We start from the raw sequence: 26,025 nt of genomic DNA on the forward strand, positions 1-26,025 counted from the left end.
GTCCAAAAGAGAGCCACTTGAGAGACATGTTTACATTGATCTGGGTTAAAATAAATGGCCAGCTGTACTCCTTAATATACATTTAAGATGTGGCCTGAAGCAGTCAAACACCTGCAGAATATCCAGCTGAATAGTCTCAATAAATTAAAGCTCATCCAGTCTAGTTTTTCTCCTCAGGTTCTTTAGAACTCATTCGTTGCTTTTCGTTAAGCCAATGACATTTTTATCCTAAACTTATCTAGGCCATACTTGTTTTTTATCTTTTTTTTATATTTCTTATAAGAGATAATTCTGCCAGACATTTTTTTGGATGCTGAACCTCTCTTATAAATCTAAACCAGGATTAGACAACCTTCGGCATTTCCGATGTTGTGGACTACACATATCTTCTGATGCATTGACAGCATTATAGCCGTGAGAGCGTCAAAGGCGATGCAGTTCACAACATGGGTTGCCTACCGCTGATCTCAACCCAAACTCCATCACATACTTCAGAAGCTGACGGTCTTATTCTGAATTTCTGCTAATGTGGAACTTAATGAGGCAGACCTTACCTACGCTCCACAGAGACGTTCCACATTTTTCCCTACTACACTAAATAGGTTATCACATATTTATAACCTTTACATTTATTACGCACTCCTCTCAGCCATGAACAATTTGCTGTCATGACTGTAATGTGTCACTGTTTAAGCAAGATGAAAAGAAATGTAAAAAGAAATCATGAAGGTAAAGTATCTGATACTACTCTATTCTGATACTGCGTAATGTGTAGGTACTCATTTTTGGCAAAATGCTTCTATTGCTACATCCTTCTAGTCAACATCCAGTGTATTGATTGATGGCTGATGGGAACAAACATCTTTGGTGTGATATGCAATCGATGTCCACTTAATCGTATTACTTAAAATTCTTGAAAATACAGCAATCTCAGAATATATTCCGATGGCCCAATAAAGCCAGGAACTGAAGATTGGGACCAAGAAGAAAAAGAAAGCAGTGCTGAGGAACAAGGGGTTCAGGGAAGTACATCTACAGACACGTCAACTTGCAACAAAAAAAAAGTAAAGACCCCAAAAGTGCCACGTGAAACTTGAAAGTAATCTGACAAATTCACAATGTCAAACTGATGGATGAACTAAGAGTTTGTGTTCACCAAATCATTAAACATGATGTAAGCCCTATAGGGAATGAATAACCAATCTTATTTTTTTGATTAAACTTTCTCTGCAGTTTTTTTTTTCCCTCTTGTTATTTTACTTTCTATTTTCTTTGTGCATACCAAAAACAACTATTATATAATTGTTGAATTATATGTATTCGGTGCAAAAATTTTGAAAACCACTGTCAGGTTGTAAAGTAAAGTAAAAAATCAAAAAAACATTTTAAATCAGTTGGTTATCTTCATTGCATAGTTTTTAATACAATTATATTTTGAAGAGGCGGAAAAAAAATAGTATAAAGAAAAAAAACAAAAAAACAGAAATATATACAGCAAACATAAACCCTGAATATGTTTTTGGATAAAGAACCATTATCATTGTGATTTTTTTTGTTTTGTTCAATGTGTGTGGCTGGGTAGCTTATAAGAATTTTTGATGAAACATTTCTTGTGTTCCTTTAACCCAGTAAATGCCAGATGCCCACCCAAACATCAAAAACCATAATAATTACTTACCTTTTCTTCTAGCGGTGAGTCTTCTCTTGCTTCTGCTCCACTGCACCTAGGGCAACTGTCACCGATGACAGTCTCCATTCCTCACCAAAAAGTGGCATATGTGCGGCAACTGCCACGAATGTGCCAATCAAATGCAGCAAATGCCTTATAGGGAAGCATTAGATCATTGTAGCAAGGTGAATTAGTAAACACTCCTGGCTGTCAGCTTGACTGCTGGTAGGTATTCCAGGAAGATGGGTTAATATAATGGTTTTATATGTGTCTGTAATGTCCAGTTGATTCATGCCTTAATTGTCTCTCTCTGTGGGACATGCAAGTGATTTAATTTTTTAATGCATTTTAAGTCTATATGTGCACAGGTAGGTGTTTCAGTCCATAAATCTATACGGCAATGTTTTTGTTGGTATGTTGGGATGAAGGTAAAGGAACAGTAAAACATAGTTTTCTCTAGAGGAGACCATAAGGGGAAGAATATAAGGAGTTCTGGGTCAAAGACAAGTACAACAGTATTATATATATATCATTTTTTTTTTATGTTGCAGGAAGTGGTGAAACACTTTTCATACCAACTTGGGAGAGCGTTTCTTAGAAATTAGCTCAAACACTTTCAAGAACTGTAGCACTATTCTACAAATAACTGTGTGGCCGTTTCTCAGGGGTTCATTGAGCTCCCAGCCTGATAAACCTCATGCAAAGTTCCTGATGGCCATTATTTGATAGCTACATAATTATATAATTAGGTTTTAAATACTGTATATATATATATATTTTTATTTCTTGTCTGAACATGTAAAACGAAAGGTACATTTCTTCAAAAGTATTTTATACGACTGCAAATTTTATAACAAATAATCCAGGTATAAAGCAGATTTCTGGTTATAATTTATGATTAAGATTTAATGGAAAAGCATGCCTTTAGAATACTGGATAGGCTTTATGACTGAAGGAATATTTTATGTACTCTCAAGGGAGCAGCTGTGACAGTACATAACCCCTTCGGGACCAGGGTTAAGCAAATCTCTTGCTATTGCAGCATTCAGATAGGTTGTGAGACCTGAAGGGATTAAAATGAATCATTTGCTCAAGGCAACAGTTGCACTAGGCCCCAAGCCTGCCACCTCTTACCCAAAGAGGCAGCTGTACAGCTGGGGCTTAAGTTCTCTGTTTATATGGCAGCAGCTGAGCCAGACATTACGATTGCTACTTTTTATTCTGTTATCTAGCAGGGTGAAACTGTTGAATTGAAATAAAATAAGATGTTATGCCATGGAAACCAGTCCGCAGAACCGATAACGTGAAATTTGAGTCAGGCCAGTCCTTGCATAAATTCTTGCAAACCGTGGGCAATGAAGAACCCAAACCTTTACCAGATCCCAGGTCTACAAATTTCTACGTCTGCCTACTGCTAACAGGGCCCTGTATTCAAGGCAAAACAAGTTCTATTCTGGGGCAATGCGTTAAAATATTGAGCGACATTCCACTGCATTTACTGGTGAGTGCTGTTTATTCAGCACTTCGTACCAGAAGATCGACTGTTTTTGACCTGATAAATTCAGCTGATTAAAGTACACCCATTGACCGTCTTTTGCTGACAACCAGAGACAAAACAAGGGGGCAGGGAAGATTTCCAAAGAGCAGTTTGTGTGTTCATGCAAGTAAGAAAACACACTTATGCACACATACATCAACACATGCCTATTAAATATTTAGTTTTTAGCTACAATTGGAGACTTGCTACATCAAATCCTTGTGATGAGCTATAACGGATAAATACTTTAAAAGGGTCTCTAGGTGATGCAGTTAGAAATTCCCTGTGTGCGAATACCGCAGAACAATAAAATTTTATTGTAAGCAAATCTCAACCACCGAAAAAAAAAAAAAGAGAAAAAAGGGATAAAATACATTTATAAATGATTAATCTTGCTATTTCAGTGTATATTGCAAGCTCAGTCCTTTCTTTCCCAGAACTAGCTAAACAACTAGCTCTGGATGGGAAACATGAATAATATATAGAGAAAGGCAGGTCAAGGAGGCTAAAGCACTGTGAAACTAGGCAGTCGGTCCCTTCCTGGCAATCATATGCCACTGTAGCACTAACACGCAGCTGTGGGTAAGCAGTCTGGGCAACAGCAAGTAGCTAGAGGCATGAAATTTAGCAATGAATCTCTCTGCAGCAGTCACGTTTGGAAACAGCTGAGCGGTGAAGTATTTTAAACTAAGTGGTAACATTACATTCCAACATATCACTGTAGGATTAATAAATAGGAACTGCATGCAAAATAAAAGCACCCTGTGTCATTTCAATATTCTGTTGAACGCAATCACAGTCAAATACAGACAAGGTTATCCAATAAACCAGGAACTGGCTGGTTTAAACCAGGGGATTTCCTGACGGGCCAAAATAGCTGAATTTGAAAATTTCTCATACTCCGCAATGTTTGCAGCTGGGCTATTTTGGCACAGAGCTCGCAATTTCTGCTTTAATGAATAAGGTTAGGGCAGGGGTAGGCAACCTTCGGCTCTACAGATGTTGTGGACTACATCTCCCTTGATGCTTTGCCAGCAATATGGCTGTAAAAGCATTATGGGAGATGTAGTCCAAAACATCTGTAGAGCCGAAGGTTGCCTACCCCTGGGTTAGGGAGACAGTGTCAAAGTGATTGAAGTCCTTGTCTAGTGGAATTGTTGAGAGAATGTTGTATGTAAATGCCTGAATTTTTAACCTGGCCAATTTGCATTATGACCACTGAAAGCAGGATGTTATTGGATCATTATCGATTCTGCAATACCCTGTCTTCACCTGATACCTGTTTCCTGCACTGTTTATGTTTTATGTCTTGTTTCGACAGTTTCGCCATGAGTTAAATGAAGAGTTCTAGGAACCTTTATTGCACAGTCTGTTTAATCTAGACTTAATTAATAGCCTGCATGAGCCTCTTGTGTGTGATTAAAGTTTATTTTACAGAGCAGGAGGTAAAAACTTCTAAATAAAGTTACATCTCATTGAAAATAAAACCATTTTGTTTTCATGCAGGCTGTGTCAGTCACAGGTAGGGGAGGTGTGACTAGGGCTGCATAAACAAAAACAACGTGATTTGACTCCTAAATGGCAGAGAATTGAGCAGTGAAACCTGAGAGGCATGATCTGTACACAAATACTGCTTTGTTAAGCTAAAGTTGTCTTGGTGACTATAGTGTCCCTTTAATTTGTCAAGTGATACAAGATCAACAGTAATGACAATATATGTCACACACACATTATAGTTCACTGACAGGGATAGATGAACACATTACAGGCCAAATGCTTCAACACATCCCCAAAAGGTAAAATGGACGACCCAATGTCAACAAAAACACAAGTGAATTGGCTGGATGACATCCATTCGTGGATCTAGAGCACCTGAGTAAAAATATTAAACTATTAAAAAAGTATTATGGTCTGATGACTCATCTTTCACCCCATGTTCTAAATCCAGAACAGAAGAAAAGATCAAATTATGTATTCTCACCACGATGTGCTCTGCGAAGTGTTGGGTGATATGGTATCTTTCCGGTCACACATCATGCACAAGTCACTAAGAATAACGCTCTGCCATATTGCTGAAACAGACGCGCCCCAGGGTACAAATACTACTTCTCAAATATTTTCGTTTTCCAAGATGATGACGCCTCCATTCACACCGCTAAACAAATTACAGAGGTGTTTTAAATTATGGACACCTGAGTACAATCAAATGTCTTCCACATCTTCCTTAAACTGGAAATCATAATACGAGTGAATCATTATGTAAATGCTTCTCCCCCCTCTACCCCCCCCCCCCCAAACAACCTGCTCCTTAAAGAATGCAGTTATATCATACTATACATAACTGCGGATTTGTATGATAGCATTCCGAGATGCTGTTTTGAAAGCAAGTGGAGGCCCCACACCTTACTTGGTCATTGATATCAATCCACTGCTAGACATGGTACATATCCTGCATATTCTCAGATCTCTCTGTTTATTCTCTCTCCGAACACCATACAGATCTAATTTGCTTTCCTTCATAAGCGACCATTGAGCATGTATCTAATAATTCCAAGGATGCAGATAGCATAATGTGTGTTCAGCCACCAGTGCAATAACTTGCATTTACATACTGGCACAGACCTGATACATGTGCATTTATTGTATGTCCTTCAAAAGGGAAAACAAACAGTAGTATTTAGCATGCTTAAAGGGACGCTATAGCACCAAAACAAATTCAGCTTAATGAAGTAGTTTTAGTGTAAAGATCATGCCCCTGCAGTCTAACTGCTCAATTCTCTGCCATTTAGGAGATAAATCAATTTGTTTACGCAGCCCTATGCGCACATCCCTGCATGTGACTTGCACAGCCTTCCTGATCACTTCCTGTAAAGAGTCATGTAATGTTTACACGCCTGTATTGAAAATACTGTTTAATTTAGAATTTCTTATCTCCTGCTCTGTTAATAGCTTGCTAGATCCTGCAGTAGCCTCCTGTATGTGATTAAAGGTCAATTTACAGAGCAAGTGATTATTGCTTTTAAAGTAAGTTACATCTGACTGAAAATGAAATAATTTGTTTCATGCTGGCTGTGTGAGTCACGATCAGGGGAGGTGTGGCTATGACTGTATAAACAGAAACAAAAGTGATTTAACTCCTAAATGGCAGATAATTGAGCAGTGAAACTTTGGGATAACTAAAAGTCCACTGGTATGCCTAATTTTCTCTTTTTGTCAATACTGAGTTGAGCCATTCTGTTTAAATTGTCATTGATCTGCTCTTAACCTGACCATCATGTTTGGGTTGAAATTGAAATTCGCCAGATTGGTTACGTTGCCTTTGAGACTGTATAGTAGCCCAGGAATTAAATTTACACCCATAATGGCATACCATTTGCAATAGTAGACAACCCAATGTATTGCAAATGGGGTATGTCCAGTCTTTTTTAGTAGCCATTTGGTCACAAACACTGGCCAAAGTTAGCGTTAGTATTTGTTTGTGTGTGAAAAATGCAAAAAACGCCAATTTTGGCCAGTGTTTGTGACTAAGTGGCTACTAAAAAAGACTGGACATACCCCATTTGCAATACCTTGAGTGGTCTACTATTGCAAATGGTATGCCATCATAGGGGTAATTTTCATTCTTGGACTACCATAGGGTCACAAAGGCAACGTAAGCAATCTGGCGAATTTTAATGTGAAAAAAATGAAACACAAGCCTTATATTTGACGCTGTAACTTTTGAAAACACCATAAAACCTGTACATGAGGGGTACTGTTGTACTCGGGAGACTTCGCTGAACACAAATACCGTATTTATCGGCGTATAACACGCACCGGTGTATAACATGCACCTCATTTTAAGAAGGAAATTCCAGGAAATTCCCCCCCCCTCCCATAGTATCCCCCCCCTCATCCCATAGTGTCCCCCCCCTTTCCATAGTATTCTCCCCTCCCCCATAGTATTCTCCCCCCCCATAGTATTCTCCACCCCCTCCCATAGTGTTCCCCCCCTCATCCCATAGTGTCCCCCCCTTTCCATAGTATTCTCCCCCCCCTTTCCATAGTATTCTCCCCCCTCCCATAGTATTCTCCCCCCCATAGCATTCTCCCCCTCCCTCCCATAGTATTCTCCACCCCCTCCCATAGTGTTCCCCCCCTCACCCATAGTGTCCCCCCCTTTCCATAGTATTCTCCCCCCCTTCCATAGTATTCTCCCCCCCATAGTATTCTCCCCCTCATCCCATAGTGTGTCCCCCCCTTTCCATAGTATTCTCCACCCCCTCCCATAGTGTTCCCCCCCTCATCCCATAGTGCCCCCCCTCCCCTTGTCCCATAATTACTTACCTGTCTTGAAGCGTGGGCCGGCTTCACAGCGCACACCGCGGTACAGGAACTTCAAGTTCAGGTTCCGGTTTCCGGCGGGACTGAAAGGAAGTGTGCACACTTCCTTTCAGTCCCACCGGAAACCGGAACCTGAAATTGAAGTTCCAGTACCGCGGTGCGCGCTGAACACCGGCCCACGCTTCAAGACAGGTAAGTAAATATGGTATATCGGCGTATAACACGCACCCATCATTTTCCCCCTATTTTACTGGCGATATCATCGTTGTAATACATTTTACTGTTTTGAAACACTAATATTTGTGTTCAGCGAAGTCTCCCGAGTAAAACAGTACCCCCCATGTACAGGTTTTATGGTGTCTTGGAAAGTTATAGGGTTAAATATAGTGCTAGCAAATTAAATTCCCTATACGTTCGGCATGGGTTGTCAGGCAGGTCCCGCTAATTGTAATTAATTAGGATACCTAATTATGTAAAGATATTACATAAATATATGTGTAGAATTAATATATGTATATATATATATATATACATATATATATATATATATATATGTATATATATATATATATTTTTTTTTTATTATTTATATATAGGTATATATATATAGTGATATATACGTATATATTTATGTATATAGATATATTATTTCGTTCTACGTGTATTTTGATATAAATATATATATATATATATATATATATTAATATCACAATACAGTTAGAACAAAATAACACACATCTATATATTTTTTATTTATTTTTAAATATTTTTTTACGTATTTACATATTTTTTTATATTATATATAAATATATATATATAACAATAATTATATATATATTTAATCAGTATCAGTCTACGTGTAATTTTATATTAATATATATATTAATAGTAAAATACACTTAGACAGTGTATGTATATATATATATATGATCTAAGTATATAATTATTTTTTTTTACACTGATTTAACTTTTTTTTTTATTTGATTTCAGTCAGCAGGGGGACTTACTGTCATTACAGTTAGTCCCCCTGCTGGCAATGCCTGAGCCAGCTATCCCGGCCATGTGATTGTGAGGTCCTCGCAAGGACCTCACTCTCACATGGCCGGGGGGGCTGCTGGAGTGCGGACGTGCCGCGGGGGGCTCCCTGGGAGTCCCCCCAACCGCGATCGCCGGCGTGGGATCGCCGGCGACCGGGTAAGTAAAAAAAAAAACGGAGGGTGTACAATTACTCCCGGCGGTGTTTAGAGCCGTTTAAAAAAGGGTTAAAATGACATGCATTAATTGGAGACAACTGTCTCATTCAAAAGTTTTTGCTACCCAGAGTACTGGCAGCTTACACTCCTGTTTCCAACACCCTTTTTTTTTTAGTTCCCAGTTTGGATAATCTTACCAGTCCCACGACCAATAATTCCCCTGACCTACAATAAAAATGCTTCTGGGAGTTTAACAGCCAAAGATCTGTAATTTCTGGGAAAGAGACTTACCAAACCATCAGATATTAACACCGGAAAATTTACATACCCTAAATGGTGTAGTAGGAGGCAGGGCCGTCTGAAGGAATTTGGGGGCAAATTCCAAAAGAACTTTCCCACGCTGTGTAAAATGATACAGAACACTCTGATTGGTTAGATTTCAAGCCCACCAATCAGAGTGTTAAGAGTCAAATTACACAGCATGGGAAAATTTCAAAGAACTTTACCACGCTGTTTAAAATGACAAAGAGCACTCGGATTGGCTTAAACCAACCAACCAGAGTGTAACTTTAGTTAGTTTGGTTACTAAGGCCTAACATGTTCAGTTCCTTTACAGTGTTCCACAAAATTCCTAGTTTAGTAAACCCTTAACAAGTAAAGACTGTGAGAATGAGACGATTAGGTGGAAACTAGGTGGAAAAAGATGGAACAGAGACCTGCGACATACGTTAGTGTGGGTAAGGAAACATTGATTTTTATATACATGAGGGGAATGTGGTGCTGGTAAGTATATGGGATGGAATGGAGATTGCACAGTATCAGTTCAGCCTTTCTAACACAACATGACAGGTAGGATGAAGCAATATCTGTCTTGAGTGCTTAATGGATGATCACCTCCAGCATTTTCATTTCACTCCAGATAAGCACAGATCAAGAAACGTAGCACAGTGCAGGGACTTCCCTACCTGCAGAATACGGCTCCTGCTTTTCACTGTAAATAAATTCTTTCCTTTCAAACTTGGCTCTGATCCACTGCTCTCGGAGAACCCTGAAAACAAACACAATGACACATAATTCAGCAAAGCAGGTACATACAGTAGCTCTAAGGAAAGTGAGTCGGTAACATTCTCTTTCCCATCAGGCCCAGTCTGGTTCTTATTACAGCAGACTAAAACACAATACTTTTTGTACTTTCTCTGAAAATCAAGAGCATCATCTCTTGTACACATTACAGCTAAAGGAAGTTGTTTTGGTGTCTATAGCCTGTCCCTGCTGTATTTTTAATGTGATCACTACCTTTTCAAAGGCACCTGGAGAAGTGACGCTTATTAAGTAAGACGGAGTAGGCTATATATGCTGGCGAGGGGGGGGGGGGGCGGAGGAGAGGCAGGCAGCCTGCGGTGAGGTAGGCTGACCTTGCAGCTCATCTCTTGCGCGCCCTCTGTCATCCCGGGAGCCGTAATATGACATTGGTCCGGCCCTGGCATACTAAGCAGCGCGTGGGAAGAGTGTGTTGCGCCGTGTTGCAATCTTTGTGTGTTAGCTTGAAAAAGACCTCTTCTGGTCAAAACCTTGTTTGAGGTTTGAGTCCAATAAATTTGCCTATTTTACCATGGAGTGCCTCAACCTTTTTTTTTTTTTTTTGTCAGTGTATGTATGTCTGATTAGAAAAATGGGTGGGTATAGAGAGGTGGAGTTGTTGCCATAGAAACATGCATGTCTGGACATTTGTAAAGGGGAGGAGTTAGTAAAATGACTGCGCTCACAAGGGGCGCATCCACGTGTCTGTGACCATAGGATCAGCCCTGTTACCTATGATAATCACAGCCAGGGAGGCAGGGGTGAGGAAAAAAAGGTGAGTAATCATCTTTTCAGAGCGATTTAAAGGGGGCAGGAGACCTAAACAGACACACAAGCACTACAATGTAGAAATACATTTGTGTTCCTGACACAATAGTGTTGCCTTAAGCTCAGCCGAGGAGACTTGAATTGCAATACAGCTGGACTGCCGCATGCAATCTCACCCTGGAAATGAGCAGGAATAATACTTTGAACATGGACTACTCTTATAAATAATCTGGAAATACAACTATACAGGAGACTAGCCAAATTTCTAATTTATGTTCGCCTCTTTTTGGAGAATTGGATGTATGCGCAGGATTAACCATAACCACCTTAGACAAGTACCATCCTGACAATGTGTGCTTAAAGTAATCACTGAAAACACATATTTAGCCTGTATTTTACTTTACTTATCCTTTTTTTTTTTTCTTTAAATAACCCTTAAAATAAATCTCAAGTCGTTACAGTTTTTGTGTGATGTACTCAAGAGATTAGATGATTAGTGAACAAGCTACGATTCTGCTTTCTAAAATGACAGTTTATGAACAGCGGCAAGATTTGATGCCCAAGCGACTCTCTTTTTAAATACTTGTTGTTACATGATCCAAAGCTTCGAAAAACGTTAAGGACTCGGCAGAATACATTCAGCTCTCTGCTGTAATACCAGACTTCTGGGTAACCTCTGCCCTCACAGAAAAAAACACTAATTAGGGGCACACAGAACATTCACAGTTTAACAAATACATTTACATAAATCATACAATTTGGGCTTTAATTTAGAAGAGCCATCTTACCTAACATTTTATGCGTGGCCTGCTTCTATACAATATCTTCATTTTTCTTTATACCGTAACAGAGTAATTCCGGGAAATATAATATTGTTTGGTTCCTTTTTTTGTATTTTGTTTGTTTTGTTTATTTTTTTTTATTACTATTATAAATTGGATACTTTTGGAGTTGCTGATATGGTTACAATGTTATGTTGTTCCATGGATCATTTAAATTGTAAATTATATTTGTTCTTTTTTTTTTTTTTTAATCCTAGCACAAGAGTTATCTTTTATTTTGCAATTCATTTTCTTTTAATTTACAGGAACAAAAATCAATCTAGTGGAAAATTCTGTTCTTCTAAATATAATATAATATAATGCAAAGGAAGGGAAATAAACACCCTTCGAGTGGATTTGTAAAGCAGTAGAATCCTTTGTTATATAGGAAACACTACCTTTTCAGTGTTGTTTTGCAATTAAGGTTTCTTTTATATTTGTATTAAGTCAGCTTAGGATATGATGGATTTTATTTTTGGGTATATTTTAATTGCTGAAGAAATAGGAGTGAAGATCTTCAACGAAGACTTTGTTTTACTATTTTTAGTTACCGGTATTTATTTATTTTTTACATTAGGTTTCCATTTGGAGAAATTAAAACATCAGGACTGTGGGAATCTCCTTGGTACTATTAGTCATATAGGGCCAGGGTCAGGACCAGATTTGCCACAAAGTCACCGAGATCACGGCCTCTGGGCGGCATAACCGGTGGTGAGATCATAGATCCCGATCACTGGTCAGCCCATTCTCATGCTGTGTGACTGAGGCCAACCGCAGAGATTTCCCTCGACTATTCACTGCATGGCCGGCGCTCGAACAGAGGGAGGCTCTCTCTCGCTTGTACGATATCAGAGCATTGCTGCGGGTTACCACAGCAACACTCTGTTACATTTCCCAGTGCCAGACATGCAGACATGTTGCATCTCCCACCGGCCAACCAGAGAACCAGATTCCCCCCTACCTGGCCTCAGGGAGGGGGGAATACACTTTTAAAAAGCCTCTGTCATTCTACCACAGCTCCTAACACCCCTCTAAAGCCCCTGTCACCCAACTATGCCCACTATCCACCCCACAATAGTCCATATTCTCACTACAGCCTACAGCCTCTTTCCCCCACTACAGCCCCTGTCAATCCACTATACCCACTATCCTCCTTACAATAGTCCCTATCCTCTTACTATACCTTCTTTCCCCCACTATAGTCCCTTTGCCTCAATTACAGCCCTGTCATCCCACTATAACCACTTTCCACCCAATAATAGTCATTAACCTCCCACTACTGCCCTAATTCCTCTGCTATACCTCCAATCCCTTCACTAGAGGCCCTATTCACCCACTGTTGCCCATACCCCCCACCATAGCCACTATATACCCTATCCCCCACTTTATTTTTTTTTATTCTTTATTTTTGATGTGCATAAGAGTAACATGCATTCTTGCTATGCCACAACAGCAAAAGCAAATTAGGAGTGAACAATGAGGTTAACAGAGTGGGCATATTGGCATTACTGTGCACATTTTTGTTAAAAAATAAAACATTAAATAATATTAAATAACATTTAGTTTGGTCATGTAGTGTTAAATAGCTCGACAGTAGCTGCTTTTTTCTATAAGTAAACAGATGGAAGCAGACAAGATCGTTATCCCTCCTTACATGCCATGAATTTTGCTCACATGGAACGCTTCATACCTGAAACAGGGTATGTTGGGTACCTTAAGACAAGTTAAAGTAGGTATACGGAAGGTTAACGTGCAAGTTTAGATCGTTGGTAATAAGCCGCATTGCAGTAGCATTAGGCAGCGTGAGGGCAGGTATCAGCAATGAGAAGTAATTAATTTATAACAACAACAAAAAAAAGAAGTGTAACATGCAGGGCTTGGTGTCCTTATAGTGGCAGCCTATGGTTACGCATTTTAGGATTATGATATGTCCCAGGAGGCTTACATTCCTACCAAGGTAGGCAATAGTATTACAGGCTTTATGCTTTTTAAGAATAGATCTGACCGGTTAGAACACTTTGCAAACGTTAACTAGCTATCCTAAAGAAATAACTGCAAAGTTAAACAAGATTTACAAGAAATAGACTGTTTTAAGCCTGCAGCTATGTATAGACATATCAACCAATATTATAGTTTAAACTGATAACGTAAATGCCTCAAATACCACAAGTAATAGAGTTACCAAAGGAGATCACTGATAACTGTGCTTATCTACTGGGCGTCTCAGATTATGCATGTATTAGCATTCAAATGTGTGATACAGGCTAGTTCTAGGTACTCTGCATTAGGTTGCTAGTCAACTGCAAGTTATTACATTGAAAAGGTGTGTAGCGTAGGTGGGCATCGAGCCTAAACTAAAACAAAACATGTATATTTTTTGCCGTTGAAGCGCTGGTCAGCATTCTGTAGTCAAAGTCCCTGGTTGGTGGCCTGTCTTGGCCAGCAGCTATCTCGCAGAGTCAGCCGATTCCCTGAGTGGGCTTCTGTAGTACATTTGTGCATAGTCCATTATGCTTGGGCTTTGCTCTCCGGGTATGTCCCTTAGGCTTTGCCCAGTTGCGAGACAGTGGTGTGACATTCCTCTGTGCGCGGTGGATGTCGCAGGGAGTCTGGCCGAGAGCGGAGCTGGCGGCTCGGACGGAGCGAGGTAAGTCTATTCCCCTGCCCCCGGCCAGTAGCAGGGCCAACATCTTAGGTCCACGGTCTTGGCTTTCGCAAGGGGCCAGATCTCTCTCCCGTTGGGAGTGGCTGGGGGTGCGGGTGGTCGGCCACTGAGTGCGGCGGCGAGCCCTCCACCAGTGTGGGCGATGTCTCAGGGTTGCGCCCGGCTTTGCCTTCAGCCTGGGTGGGCCAAGAGTGGAGGGGACAGGCTTTTGTGAGATCTCTGGGCCTGAGGTGGACCTCTGTGCCATCCGGCTCTCACCTCTCCGGTCCGCCCCCAGTGGTTGTGCCGTTTTGATCGTGCGCTGTGTTTCAGGGCTCCCCTGCGCTGCGGTGGTGCGAGTGGGCATAGTTTGCTTCGTAGTTGCCGCCAGAATTCCCGAAAGTGTTTGTTCAGCCTGGCGAGTATGTCTCCGTAATGTGGGAGCCATGCCTTCTCTGCCCTTTTGGTTGGTCGCGTGTCTGCAGGACTGCTCTTACGGCTTGTCCTCTTGGTTGCGTTTGGGTCTCTTCTCCCAGCAGGGACCGGGATGAAGTGTCCGACCCGGTAGGCTTGTGCTTCGTTTACCGTGCTGATTTACAAGCTTCCGCCATTTTGGAGGCCCCCATCCCCGCTTTGCTGGAAGAGGTCGCAGGCTTAGACGGAGGGTGCCGGGCGTGGGGTTCCCAATCTGGCGGGGACCGGGATAACCCCCACCGGTCCATCGGGGGCGGGAGAGAGTGTTCCAGGCGTACCAGTGGCTGAGTGCGATTGGCGGGAAAGTTGCCGCTTTTCTCCGCCGTCTTCCGTGGTAGGCCCCATTCTGCCGATGCGGCGCCCGGTTATCACGGGTGCCAGTTTCGGTGTCTCAGGGTTCAGGCCGGTCTCCCCAGTCCAATGGGCCCACCTGCAGGAGGGTTAGAGCACTTTAGCCCGTTTAATCCTCCGTTTTTGTGCCTGTATTACAGGAGCTAATGTAGAGAACGTCTGCTCTGCTCGCTGGTCAGGCTCCGCCCCTCTATCCCCCACTTTATAGTTCCTATCCCCCACTATAGCCCCAAATGCAACACAACAAATAGCCACAGACATGCAACCCCACAAATGTACAACCACCAAGCTAGTCACATTCACCAATCAAGCATATAGCATGCATGCTATTAAATACTCCAAACTGTGTGTGTGTGTGTGTGTATATATATATATATATATATATATATATATATACATACATACAAATATACGGCGGGTGGTGCATTGAGGATACTGGCCTTCGGGCAATAAGGTGGGTAAATCTGGCCCTGGCCAGGGGACAGGGCACTGGAAATCCACTGGTGCTAATAGTTGCAGAACCAGACAACTGGCTCTATCGTCCGTCTCTGTTAGATGCAATAAAATTCTTAGCTTTCAGACAGCTCATTGGTGCTTTCTTCTTACATGTTGGGTCTGATTTAGCATAGTCTAGTTTTATTTTCAGATCCACAGAAGAGAACAGAGCTTTGTGCTGCTGTCTGCTGCAGTACTGAAAGGGTTAATCTGCTGCAACGTATTTTTGTACATGCTGGTGCCTCACAGACCCCTTTAATCGTTTTTTACATTTTTTTTTGGCCTATGTTTATAGTTGCAAACAGTGATAAAGTGTGACTGACAGCTTTAAGCAAACACTTAAGTTTGTTTCCTGTACGCTGCAAAATGTAAACTTTTGCAGATTTTTTTCTTTTTGCTAAGTAAGTTGAGTAATGTTCAGAAGTCATCTAGCGAGCTGTGAAAGTCAATATCTCTGATCTTATTTTAGCAGTTACAGTGGTTTTACCGCCATCTAGTCAATCAAACTGAAGTTATCTACACAAACTTTCATTCAGCATTGCATAGTAATGTTGCAAAACAACATTTAGCTACTAAACACTATGTGATTGAAAGAAAATGAGCATAACATTTATTTGAAGAGAGGGATGCATACCTAAAACATATACATGGTTATTTACTAAAATGGAAATTCTAAGTGAATTCTAAATTTAAGGCCAGAGTAGCCAAACCAGAAGTAGAGCCGACATACAGAATTTTCCAATTTGATTACTTTTACCTTAAATTTGACATTTACTTTAAATTCATATTGAATTCTCACTTCAGTAAATAACCCTGAGTGTAAAACATCAATTTTGTTTATAGATTGATTATCACACAAATGTAAAAAATATATATATATATATATATATATATATATATATATATATATATATATATATATATATATATATATATAAATTTATACAATGTTAAACTTTTTTTTTTTAACTATTAGTTCAGGCTTTTTGTAAAAATCTTTGAGGAATTAAAAGCCTTAGACGGAATACCGTGTCCTTGATTTGGCAGCATTTCACACAGGGTCTAAAATGTTAGTATAAAAGAAACATGCTATTTAGCTCAAATATGGTGGGTGTGATGAAAACATAACTAAAAATGGTCAAATGCCTTGCTTATAGGTATTTGTAAGGATCCTGAATGCATTACTAGCAGTACAGCTAACTGAAAATGGCTAAGGAATGTAAAATGAATGCATGCCCACATACAGTAAATACAGTTACGGTAAGTTATAATACATATTTCAAAATAAAGGTATTTAAAACTCCTATAGCAATCTTTATAATTCTCTAGAATGTTAATGCAATGCTAATGGTGAAATAGTAGTGTCTTCACTCCTTCCCTCCTCCCTGGCTGCAGGAATAATATGACCCATTAAAACATCTTTTACTCTTTGGAAGCAGGATGTGAGCAGGGAATTTCAGCATGCTTGCAGGCATTATAAACAGTGGCCAGTGACGTCTAGAAGTGAAATTTGTATCCCTACAGTCTGGTAATAATACCAGAAGAATACATTAAAGTAAAACGTTTATACTCTGTTAGTGAAGTGGTTAATCCATTCTATAAAGTCCTTGTTTGAGCACTGGTCAAGTTCAAACTTTAGGGTTGTATTTAAGCAGCCAGGAAGGGCTAAGAAGGGGGGCATGGGAGGATATCCTGACAAATCACAGAGGTCACTGCCTTGCGGCAGCAGGCAGAAGAAGTGAGGTCCAGCCAGTGGAGAGACCAAAGATCTTCTTGATCAGACGGTGCATTTTCATACTGTGGGGCAGAGGTCATCATGGAAGATCATTGGGTACCCCAAGTCGGCCCCTGCTGGACCGCCATTATTCAAGCACAGGTCCAGAGAGGGGGCTCTATGGCCCTCACTGGTCAGGCCGCCCTAATGTGTTGGCTAGGAGGGATCAAAAAAATTCCTGCCGGTAAAGACCAAGTTCTCAACTCTTTCTGCTGTATCAGCGTGCTGCAATGGGTTACCATGGCAATGGTTTAATACATTCCCTGGAGCCATCTGGAAGGAGCTCTCTGTACCCACAGGGGCTGGAGACAAACAGCATCTCACACCGGATTTGGGATTTCCCCCTCCCAAGGTAGACCGCAGGGAGGGGGAATATACTTTTTATACATGCCCCTGAGGCGCTATCAGGCCACTCCCTTTGCCACATGCCTTATCCCTTACACTACATTGCCTATGCCCCCTATTACAGCCTCTATCTCCCCAAACACGCACAGCAGTCCATTTCACCACCAAACACACTCGACAGTCCCTACGCCCTGCACACATACACTACAGCCCCAATCTCCCTAAAAAAACACACACTACAGCCCCAATACCCCCAACATACTGTGCATCCCCAATTTCCTTCCAAGCAAACTTTATAGACTCTATCCTCCCGAAATATAAACTACAGTAAAGATTCTTAACATTTCCTGAAGTCAGAGGATAGGGTATGTTGACCATAAAACTATGCATTTGATTTGAGATCTGGTGCCTTATAAATTAATACAGTAGGTCACAACGATTAGTGCTGACAGTAAGACACCTTACATATTGGCTGTCGCTAGCAAGCTCACGCAAACACTTACTGAAAGTCCACCAGAGTAGCCCCAATATACCTGTTAGCCCACCAGAAAACAAACTGTCACTCAAACCATAAAATACTGAGCATTCTAAATCAGACATGTAGTAGCAAGTAAGGAAGAGAAACTATTATGATACTTACTGGCAATCAGATGAGGTTGGCTTATAATAAAATGGTGGCACTTTAGTTTCATATTTCTCTCGTACTACTTTGTTTCCCAGGGCCGACATGTACTGCAAGGAGAGCACACATTTAAGATTACTTTTTTTTTTTGTTAATATGAAATTTTCATCAATGACAGTCATGCGTCTGCCCTCTATTCATACACACTCATCCAGTTCTCACCTACAAGATTTCTCTACGCTGTTATGTTTTTCGAGAGTTCCTTCTCCGTTTAATTAGGCTTCACCCTAGTTTCCCTATAAAGGGTGACCATCATTTCCCTGGAAATATTACCATTGATTAAAACATTGAAAAGCACAAGTAACTCGTGTTAATGGTTTTACTTGTGATGTTATGTTTTATATTCTAAAGGTTTAACAAATGACATTACAATCCAGTTCAGTCCTGCCGCACACAAATCACTGAAGGAGGAAAAAAACAACATTGTTTACGTTTCTCATTCTCTCCCTTTGCAGACTGGTGATGATTGGTAATGATTGACACGATAAGAGCTAAAAAAAACTTACTTCCAAGATAGATTTGTGGCTTTCTAAATTTTATTTAGTTTTCAAACTTTACAAACACATACATTGATCATCCACAACATTAAAAACCCCTGCCTAATATCCTGTAGGTCCACCTAATGCTGTAAAAAAAAAACAGCTCTAATGCGTCGAGGCATGGACTCCACAAGTTCTCTGAACGTGTCCTGTGGGATCTGCACCAAGACATTAGCAGCAGATCCTTAAATTCCTGCAAGTTGCGAGGTGGGGCCTCCGTGGATCAAATTCCATCTATACATTGTTCTTCCAAATGTATAGATTTGGAGGGGGAAAAACCCATTTAAAAATAGGTTTTCCTCTAATTGTTGCCGAGGAGTTGATTGACAGGGAGAGCAGAAGAAATCTCCCAAAGGAGACCCTTCTGCTCTTCACCCATAGCAACCACAGTGCATGCGCTGTGGTTGCTATGGACACCCCCAAGCTAGCACGAGCTAGGCGGTATAGGAACGGAGTGGTGCGGCACCACTCTGTTCAGATGCTGGCATTGCAGCCAGCGCATCAACATCACCAAGAAGGTTTACCCTGCTTGGGTGAAGTGTCCTCAAAGATGGCAAATCAGCTATTGGAGAAGGAGGAGGAGTGCACGCCTACCGGAGAGAAGCAGAGGTTGGGGTCGCGCTAATCTGGATTGGGTCTTGCTAATGTGATCACGGCTGGGCAGTTGAGGCCAAGGTAAGTGGCTACAGATTCTCTTTAACCCCTTAAGGATCAAACTTCTGGAATAAAAGGGAATCATGACATGTAACACATGTCATGTGTCCTTAAGGGGTTAAGGTTCCCTTTTAAGAAATCCTTAAATCTACTTTCTTTAGGAAGGCATATCAAGTAATCAAGGGATGAAAAGTTAACTAATTATCTCCCCATTATCTTCAATTTAGAAACAATTCACTTTATATTTTGCTAACTTATACCACACTGTCCTTAAACTGTAAGCTTGTTTTAGACGTGCGGTAAGCTTGTTTGATCAGTATGCTCTTGTTTATATTCACCTTGAGCTAATAGATAAATCTTTAAAACCCTCATAATACATAACAATAAAGATAAACTAAAAGACGTCAAGACAAACGTAACATCAAAACCTGTCCATGTCTCATCTAGACCAATGTGGAATTTGATCACTCCTCCAGATACATGGGAAAACCCCCAACAATATGTCACAATTGGCTTCCCAGTAATATAACCAGGAAGGGGAAGTCGAAAAAAACGGTGCAAGGGAGGGTCCCTTTTAAATCCCCTTAAAAATAAATAATTATTTGCAGGTTTCATTTTTTTTTTATTTTTTTTTTAAAGAGAATATAGCGTTTTGTGTACAAGGCAGATTTACTAATCATAATCTGGAATCCCTGGAGGGTATAAAAAAAAGGGGACAAAACATAACTATGAAATAATAAACAGGGACACAGGAAAAACTAAATAAGGTGAAATATGCCAATTTTAACATGAAAATATTGACATATTTGTAAACAATTTCTCCCTGATTAATTATAAATCCCTTACAGCCAACAGTGTACTTAAAGGAACACTATAACGTCAGAAATACAAGTATGTATTCCGATTGCTATAGTGCCCTAGTCACCATTTAGGTGACTTGGTCTCAACTGCAAGGGTTAAAAAAGGTTTGCTTACCTTTTCTCTCTCACAGCACTAGACCTCTCTTTGATCTCAGCTAATCTAAGGCTATCCCATAGGAAAGTGTTGAGAGGCTAGTGTGCATGTGCTGCAAAACACCAATCGGGTGGTCACTCTGCTATTTCACAGGCAGCGCCTCTAGTGGCTGTCAGTATAAAAGCCACGAGATGCAGGTTAACCCTTCAAAGAAAACATTCCAGTTCCTGCAGATCAGCAATGTTCTCGCCTGCAGGATTAAAATGATGGGAAAATGGCACCCAGACAACTTGATTGAGATGATGTGGTCTGGGTGACTATAGTATTCCTTTAACTGTGAAAAGGCAGAGTATTCTAAGCTTGTAAATGTTTAACGAGATTGGACAAATAGTGGTCGACAGTGATAATCTGTAATATAGAATCATGAGGTTTGTGCAAAGCAATAGAAGAGTTAAGTGTCTTAAAGCGGATTTGCCACTTTTCAGTATTTCATTAAAGGATCATTATAGTGTCAGGAAAACAAAGCAGTTTTCCTGACACCATATAATCCTTGGGGGACCCCCACCCTCTGGGTCCCCCTCCCTTGGCGATGAAGGGGTTAAAAACCCTTCAGCCACTTACCTTAATCCAGCGCCGGGCTCCCTCGGCGCTGATGACCTCTCCTCCCCCGCCAACGTCAGCTCCCGAGTGGAATGTGCGGCAAGTGGCGCGCGCGTATTCAAACAGTCCATAGGAAAGCATTTCTCAATGCTTAGTGTGTTTCCCTGTCGGAGGACCAGAACCATTCATGGATAAAGTGTCTCACCTCTTAATTTAGGATCAAATTGTGCTTAAATCTCAGATGTGACAGTTCCGTATTAAGATTTATGTTAGAAACGCATGGTTTATTTCCACCCGCATGTAAATAGAATGTATGAATGTTATTGTAGGTAAAGAGCAAAGAGAAAGTCATTCTTTTTTGTCTACATCACATCATGTTAATTCTGTACAAATACTAGTTGGTTTACTGGTGCTTAACATAATTTATTTAATTTTTTTTTCTTAACATCACAGTGAAGTTAGAAGCCATAGAGCCACACCCCATTAGATATTTAACAAATGATGCAGCGGTTTCACGGGCATGATAAAAAACAACAACAACAAAACTGTTTTTGTTTTGTGTAAATGGAACTCTTTGTGGTACAAGGCTTTGGTTTGGATACTATGATGCATGTTGGGTCAGTCAGATTAACCCTTTCGGTGCCAGAGTGGACAGAAACATGACACTGAAAGGGAAGAAAAATAAGTTAAAGGAACACTATAGGGCCAGGAACACAAACATGTATTAAAACCACAATCTAGCACCCTTGGTCCCCTCTTGCCTTCCTAAATCGTAAAGTAGTAAATAGTAGTAAAATCTTACTTGTATTCAAGTCTCCAGCTGCTAGCTTTGCTCCTGTCTGCCTCTGACCTCTGACATCATCAGAAGTGGTGGTCTGAGCCAATCACAATGCTTCCCCCTATAGGATTGGCTGAGACTGTCAAGGAGGCAGATCAGAGGCAGAGCCAGCACAAGTCAAACACAGCGCTCGGGTCAATCAATGCGACTCTATGAGGAAAGTTCTGTGTCTGCATGCAGAGGGTGGAGACACTGAATGTTCTGATGCATACTAGGCAGGATTGCCCCAGGAAGCACCTCTAGTAGCCACCTGGGGAGTGGCCAGTGGAGTTATCAATAGGCTGTAATGTAAACACTGCATTTTCTCTGAAAAGACAGTGTTTACTGGAAAAAGTCTGAAGGGAATAATTCTACTAACCATCATGCGGGGAAATCCCCCCTCCAGTTAAATTTGGCATATATCCTTTTGCTGCCTCTGCAAAACGATATATGCCAAATTGAACTGGGGGCATGGAACCTTCTGCATTACCGCGGTGCCGCCGCTAATAATAAACCCTCAAAAGGGTTCCATCCATGCTGGAGTGAGTCTCCTCCTCCTGCACTCTAACCTTCTGGCAATCGGCCAATTCACAGTCTTGTTGCTACACGGTCACGGATAGTGCTGATTGGCAGCCAATTGTGGCGCACGCTGTGATGCCGGTGACATAACGCTGCGACGTAACCCCTCCGTGCATTTCCCAGTCTGCGGTGCCCAGAAGAAGGAGAAAAGAAGAAAAAGTAAGAAGGAGACTAGCTGAAGGAAAGGTAAGGAGAGCAGAGCAGAAGGAGAGCAAAAGGAATAAGGAAAGGAGAGGAAAGCAGAAGGAGAGCAGAAGGAAAAGAGGGGAGAGCAGAGGGAGAGCAGAAGGAAAAGAGGGGAGAGCAGGAGTCAAGGAGGAGAAGACTGTGTCAGAAGAAGGCAAAGAAAAGGAGATTGGAACAGAAAGGACAACGTGGACAACAAGTGATCCCTCAACTTCATCCTGGACATTGGGCTGAGGCTTTGGTACCTGACAGGCAGACTTTGGACCCTTTCATCATCCCAAGTAAAATAAAAAAACAAAACTATCAATGTATTCACTTTTTTGATTATGTGAGTTGTAGACACATTGGTTATTTTTAAAGGAACACTGTTCACCAACAACTTAACCTATCTCCCCCAGCAGGATCCAGCTTCTGCAAATGAGTTTCAGAAAGGTCAGAGTGCCGCTGCGTAATGGCACCGCAGGTTGGGTATGACAAAGAGTTACTGATTGGCTAAGAGCATCAGGTGACCTTTCTAGCCAATCAACGACACCCCTGCCCAGCTGCAATCTGTGTTTTCTAAAAACTCCTTTTAAGAAGCCGAATGCTGCTGGGAAACCTGTAGATCTGGCTTTGCAGGAAGCCTTTGGGGTTAAACCATTTGAGAACTGTCTAACCCCTTAAAGTAAAGAGAGCGCCCAGGGGCCTCATGGCACCATAACATCTTCATTTAGATGCAGTAGTTATAGTGACCAGAATGTTCTTTAGTTTAATGAAAGGTGAAACAGCATAGTGTCAGGAATACAAACATGTATTGCTGACAGTATAGTTGTAAAAATATTGTCCTGCCCTTTCCAGTGCCAATATCCCTGCGGTTCACCCTGCTTCACCTTCCCATGGAAAGCACTAGAAGGCTATTGCACATGCGTGGCAAAATGCCACCCTGCGCCAATCAGCATCTCCTCAGAGCGAAGCATTGAATCAATGAGGAGCGTTCAGCATTTCCAAGCAGAACATGGAGATGCTGAACGTCCATGATGCACACACAGTGCTGGCACAGGAATCACCTTTAGTGACTGTCTGAGTGACTGCCACTAAAGGTATTCCTAGGCAGTAATATAAACACTGCCTTTTCTCCTATATTTATAAAAAAAAAAAAAAAAGGATTTTTTTAAATTTTAAAATAAAAATAATAGAACAATTACATTTACCTGTAATCAGCACTGAGACATTCTCCTCAATGCATTCTCAGTGAGATTATCAATCCTGACTCTCTCTCATCCAATCAGATACTTCTCATACAGAAGCATTGTAGACCTATGGCACCGGGGCAGAAATCCAGTGCTTCTCACGTAAGATGTAGTGGTTTTGATGCTCAGTGTATTTATTTTTAATGTTAGAAAGTATCTTTAAATAATGGAGTGGGGTCTGTCGGACTCCACTATGAAGCAGAACTGGAGAACTTCCTCCCCTCTTTCTCCACCCATGTGCAATGGGGTGAAGAGGAGCCATAATCGGGACAGGGTTTTATGTAAGGCCTTGCCCCTTCCTCCATTCAGTGTGCAATGGGGTAAGTGGTAATAATACAGTGTTTTAGGAGAGGTTCCCTGAGCCTCACAGCCAAATAATTATAAGACAAGGTACGTATAGGTATAAGGCCAGAAGATGCCCAGTGTCACAGTCCTAATAGATACATGGCTGGAGGATTCTCAGTCTTCCGGTCCTAATATTTATTTATTTATGAAATATATTTACCAGGATGGATACATTGAGATTTCTCTCGTTTTCAAGTATGTCCTGGGTCCACAAAACATTGCATTGTTACAATAGGATACAATATTACAAAAATACAATATACAAACTTAAATATATTCAACCATGACAGGTGCATTCTGTGCTGAGGTATATTGCCATAGATCTATTAAAAGATTTTAGATTGAATGAAGATTTGACTAAGGCTATTCCATAATTGCGGTGCTCTTTAGGAAAATGAGGATCGAGCCACTTTATTTTTGTATTGCGGTATGCTAAATATCGTGCTAGTACTGGATTGGAGGTTATAGGAAGTGGGAACAACTGGGGAGAGCATTCTACTCAGGTAGGGTGGGAGCTTCCCAGAAATGCTCTTATGCACAAGGCTAGAAAGATGAAGAATGCATCGGGATTCCAGCGACAGCTAGTTTAGCTCTTTTAACATGTCACAGTGGTGGGTAAAGTAATTACATTCTAGTACAAAGCGGCAGAACGAATTATATAACATATTAAGTTTATTAAGGTGGGTTTGCGGTGCGGGTGCATACACTACATCCCCATAATCAATGACCGGCATCAGCATCTGTTTCCTTACTGTAGGGCTTAGGCAGGATTTATTTTTGTACAGGGCACCTAGTTTTGGGTAACGTTTTGAAGAGATTTTTTTCAATGTGAAGGCCAAAGAATAGATTGGGGTCTAGTGACATTCCTAGATAGTTAATAGAGCAGACTGCTGTCAGAGTGCTATTTGAATTTCTTCTGATACACAGTTGCTGATTTTGTAGATTATGTAATTTAGGTACAGTTCCAAAGATCATTGTAACGGTTTTGTCAGTGTTTAGGAAGAGTTTGTTATCCGCTATCCACTTTTCTACCTCTGTGAATTGGTTTTGGAGCACAGCCTCAAGCTGCGGTAGGTTGGGTTTACTAGCGTAGATTACAGTGTCGTCTGCGTACATGTGTACAATTGAGGATTTGCAGATGTTAGGCGGATCATTTATAAATAATGCGAATAGCAGGGGGGCCGAGTATGGAGCCTTGGGGAACACCACACGTGACTGCAAGAGGGAGGGAAGCGCTATCAGAAATGGCCAGATATTGCTATCACTCTGAAACATAGGATCGAAACCAGGTTAGGAGACGATCACCAACGAGTTTTTAAGTTTTTGCAAAAGAATGCCATGGTGTACTGAGTCAAAGGTCCTGATAAAATCAAGGAAAATAGCTCAAGTTAAGTCCCCTTGTTCCATGCCAATTTGAATGTCATTGCAATCCTTTTTTTTTTTAATTATTTTTTTTGTGAGTAGGTCTTACAGACAGGATGGCAATGCCACAACAGCTATTGCTAGCCACATAAACATAGAAAAAAAACCTGGTCTGGCATTTAAGGTCATAGCACATTTTAAGAAAAGAGAAGTCGCTTACGTCTTAGAAACTGCACAGTATGGTTTGAAGTATAAACAGAAATACTTAAGGAAGTGTGGCATGTGAGGTATTAAAGAAAAAGCTAGTGCAGATCAAAAGAACATATGCCATTGTTGCTAAAGATCCCCGAGCACAACCAGATTTTTTGCTAGCCTGATGAGTATTGTAAAAAGAAAGCAAAGCAAAATAAGCGGAGTTACAGCTAGTTAGGCATGAAGAGGCACCCCCAATCCCCACATAGAGACCACTTAGTCCCCTCCACCAGCAAGAATCCGTCCCATCATACCGATATGAGACTGCCAGCACACAGCCAGTCTGCCACCCAGGCTGTGTCCAATCACTCTACGTCGAATTGTTGCAGGACCACGGCCGTTGCAACGGGTC

The 26,025-nt window shown here is 41.0% G+C and overlaps 1 protein-coding gene across 1 annotated transcript in view; it reads right to left on the reverse strand.

Annotated features, from left to right (window-relative positions):
* ADAP1 (ArfGAP with dual PH domains 1) overlaps positions 1-26,025 on the reverse strand; it is a 170,567-nt gene that overhangs the window by 70,762 nt on the left and 73,780 nt on the right. The window contains exons 3-4 of the mRNA XM_063430386.1: positions 18,115-18,206; positions 9,688-9,770 (exon numbers count right to left, since the gene is read on the reverse strand). Coding sequence (XP_063286456.1) covers positions 9,688-9,770; positions 18,115-18,206 — 175 coding nt within the window. The remainder of the gene's footprint in view (positions 1-9,687; positions 9,771-18,114; positions 18,207-26,025) is intronic.

Source organism: Pelobates fuscus, chromosome 8 (genome assembly GCF_036172605.1).
Source record: "Pelobates fuscus isolate aPelFus1 chromosome 8, aPelFus1.pri, whole genome shotgun sequence".
In the NCBI taxonomy this organism is placed as follows: Eukaryota; Metazoa; Chordata; class Amphibia; order Anura; family Pelobatidae; genus Pelobates; species Pelobates fuscus.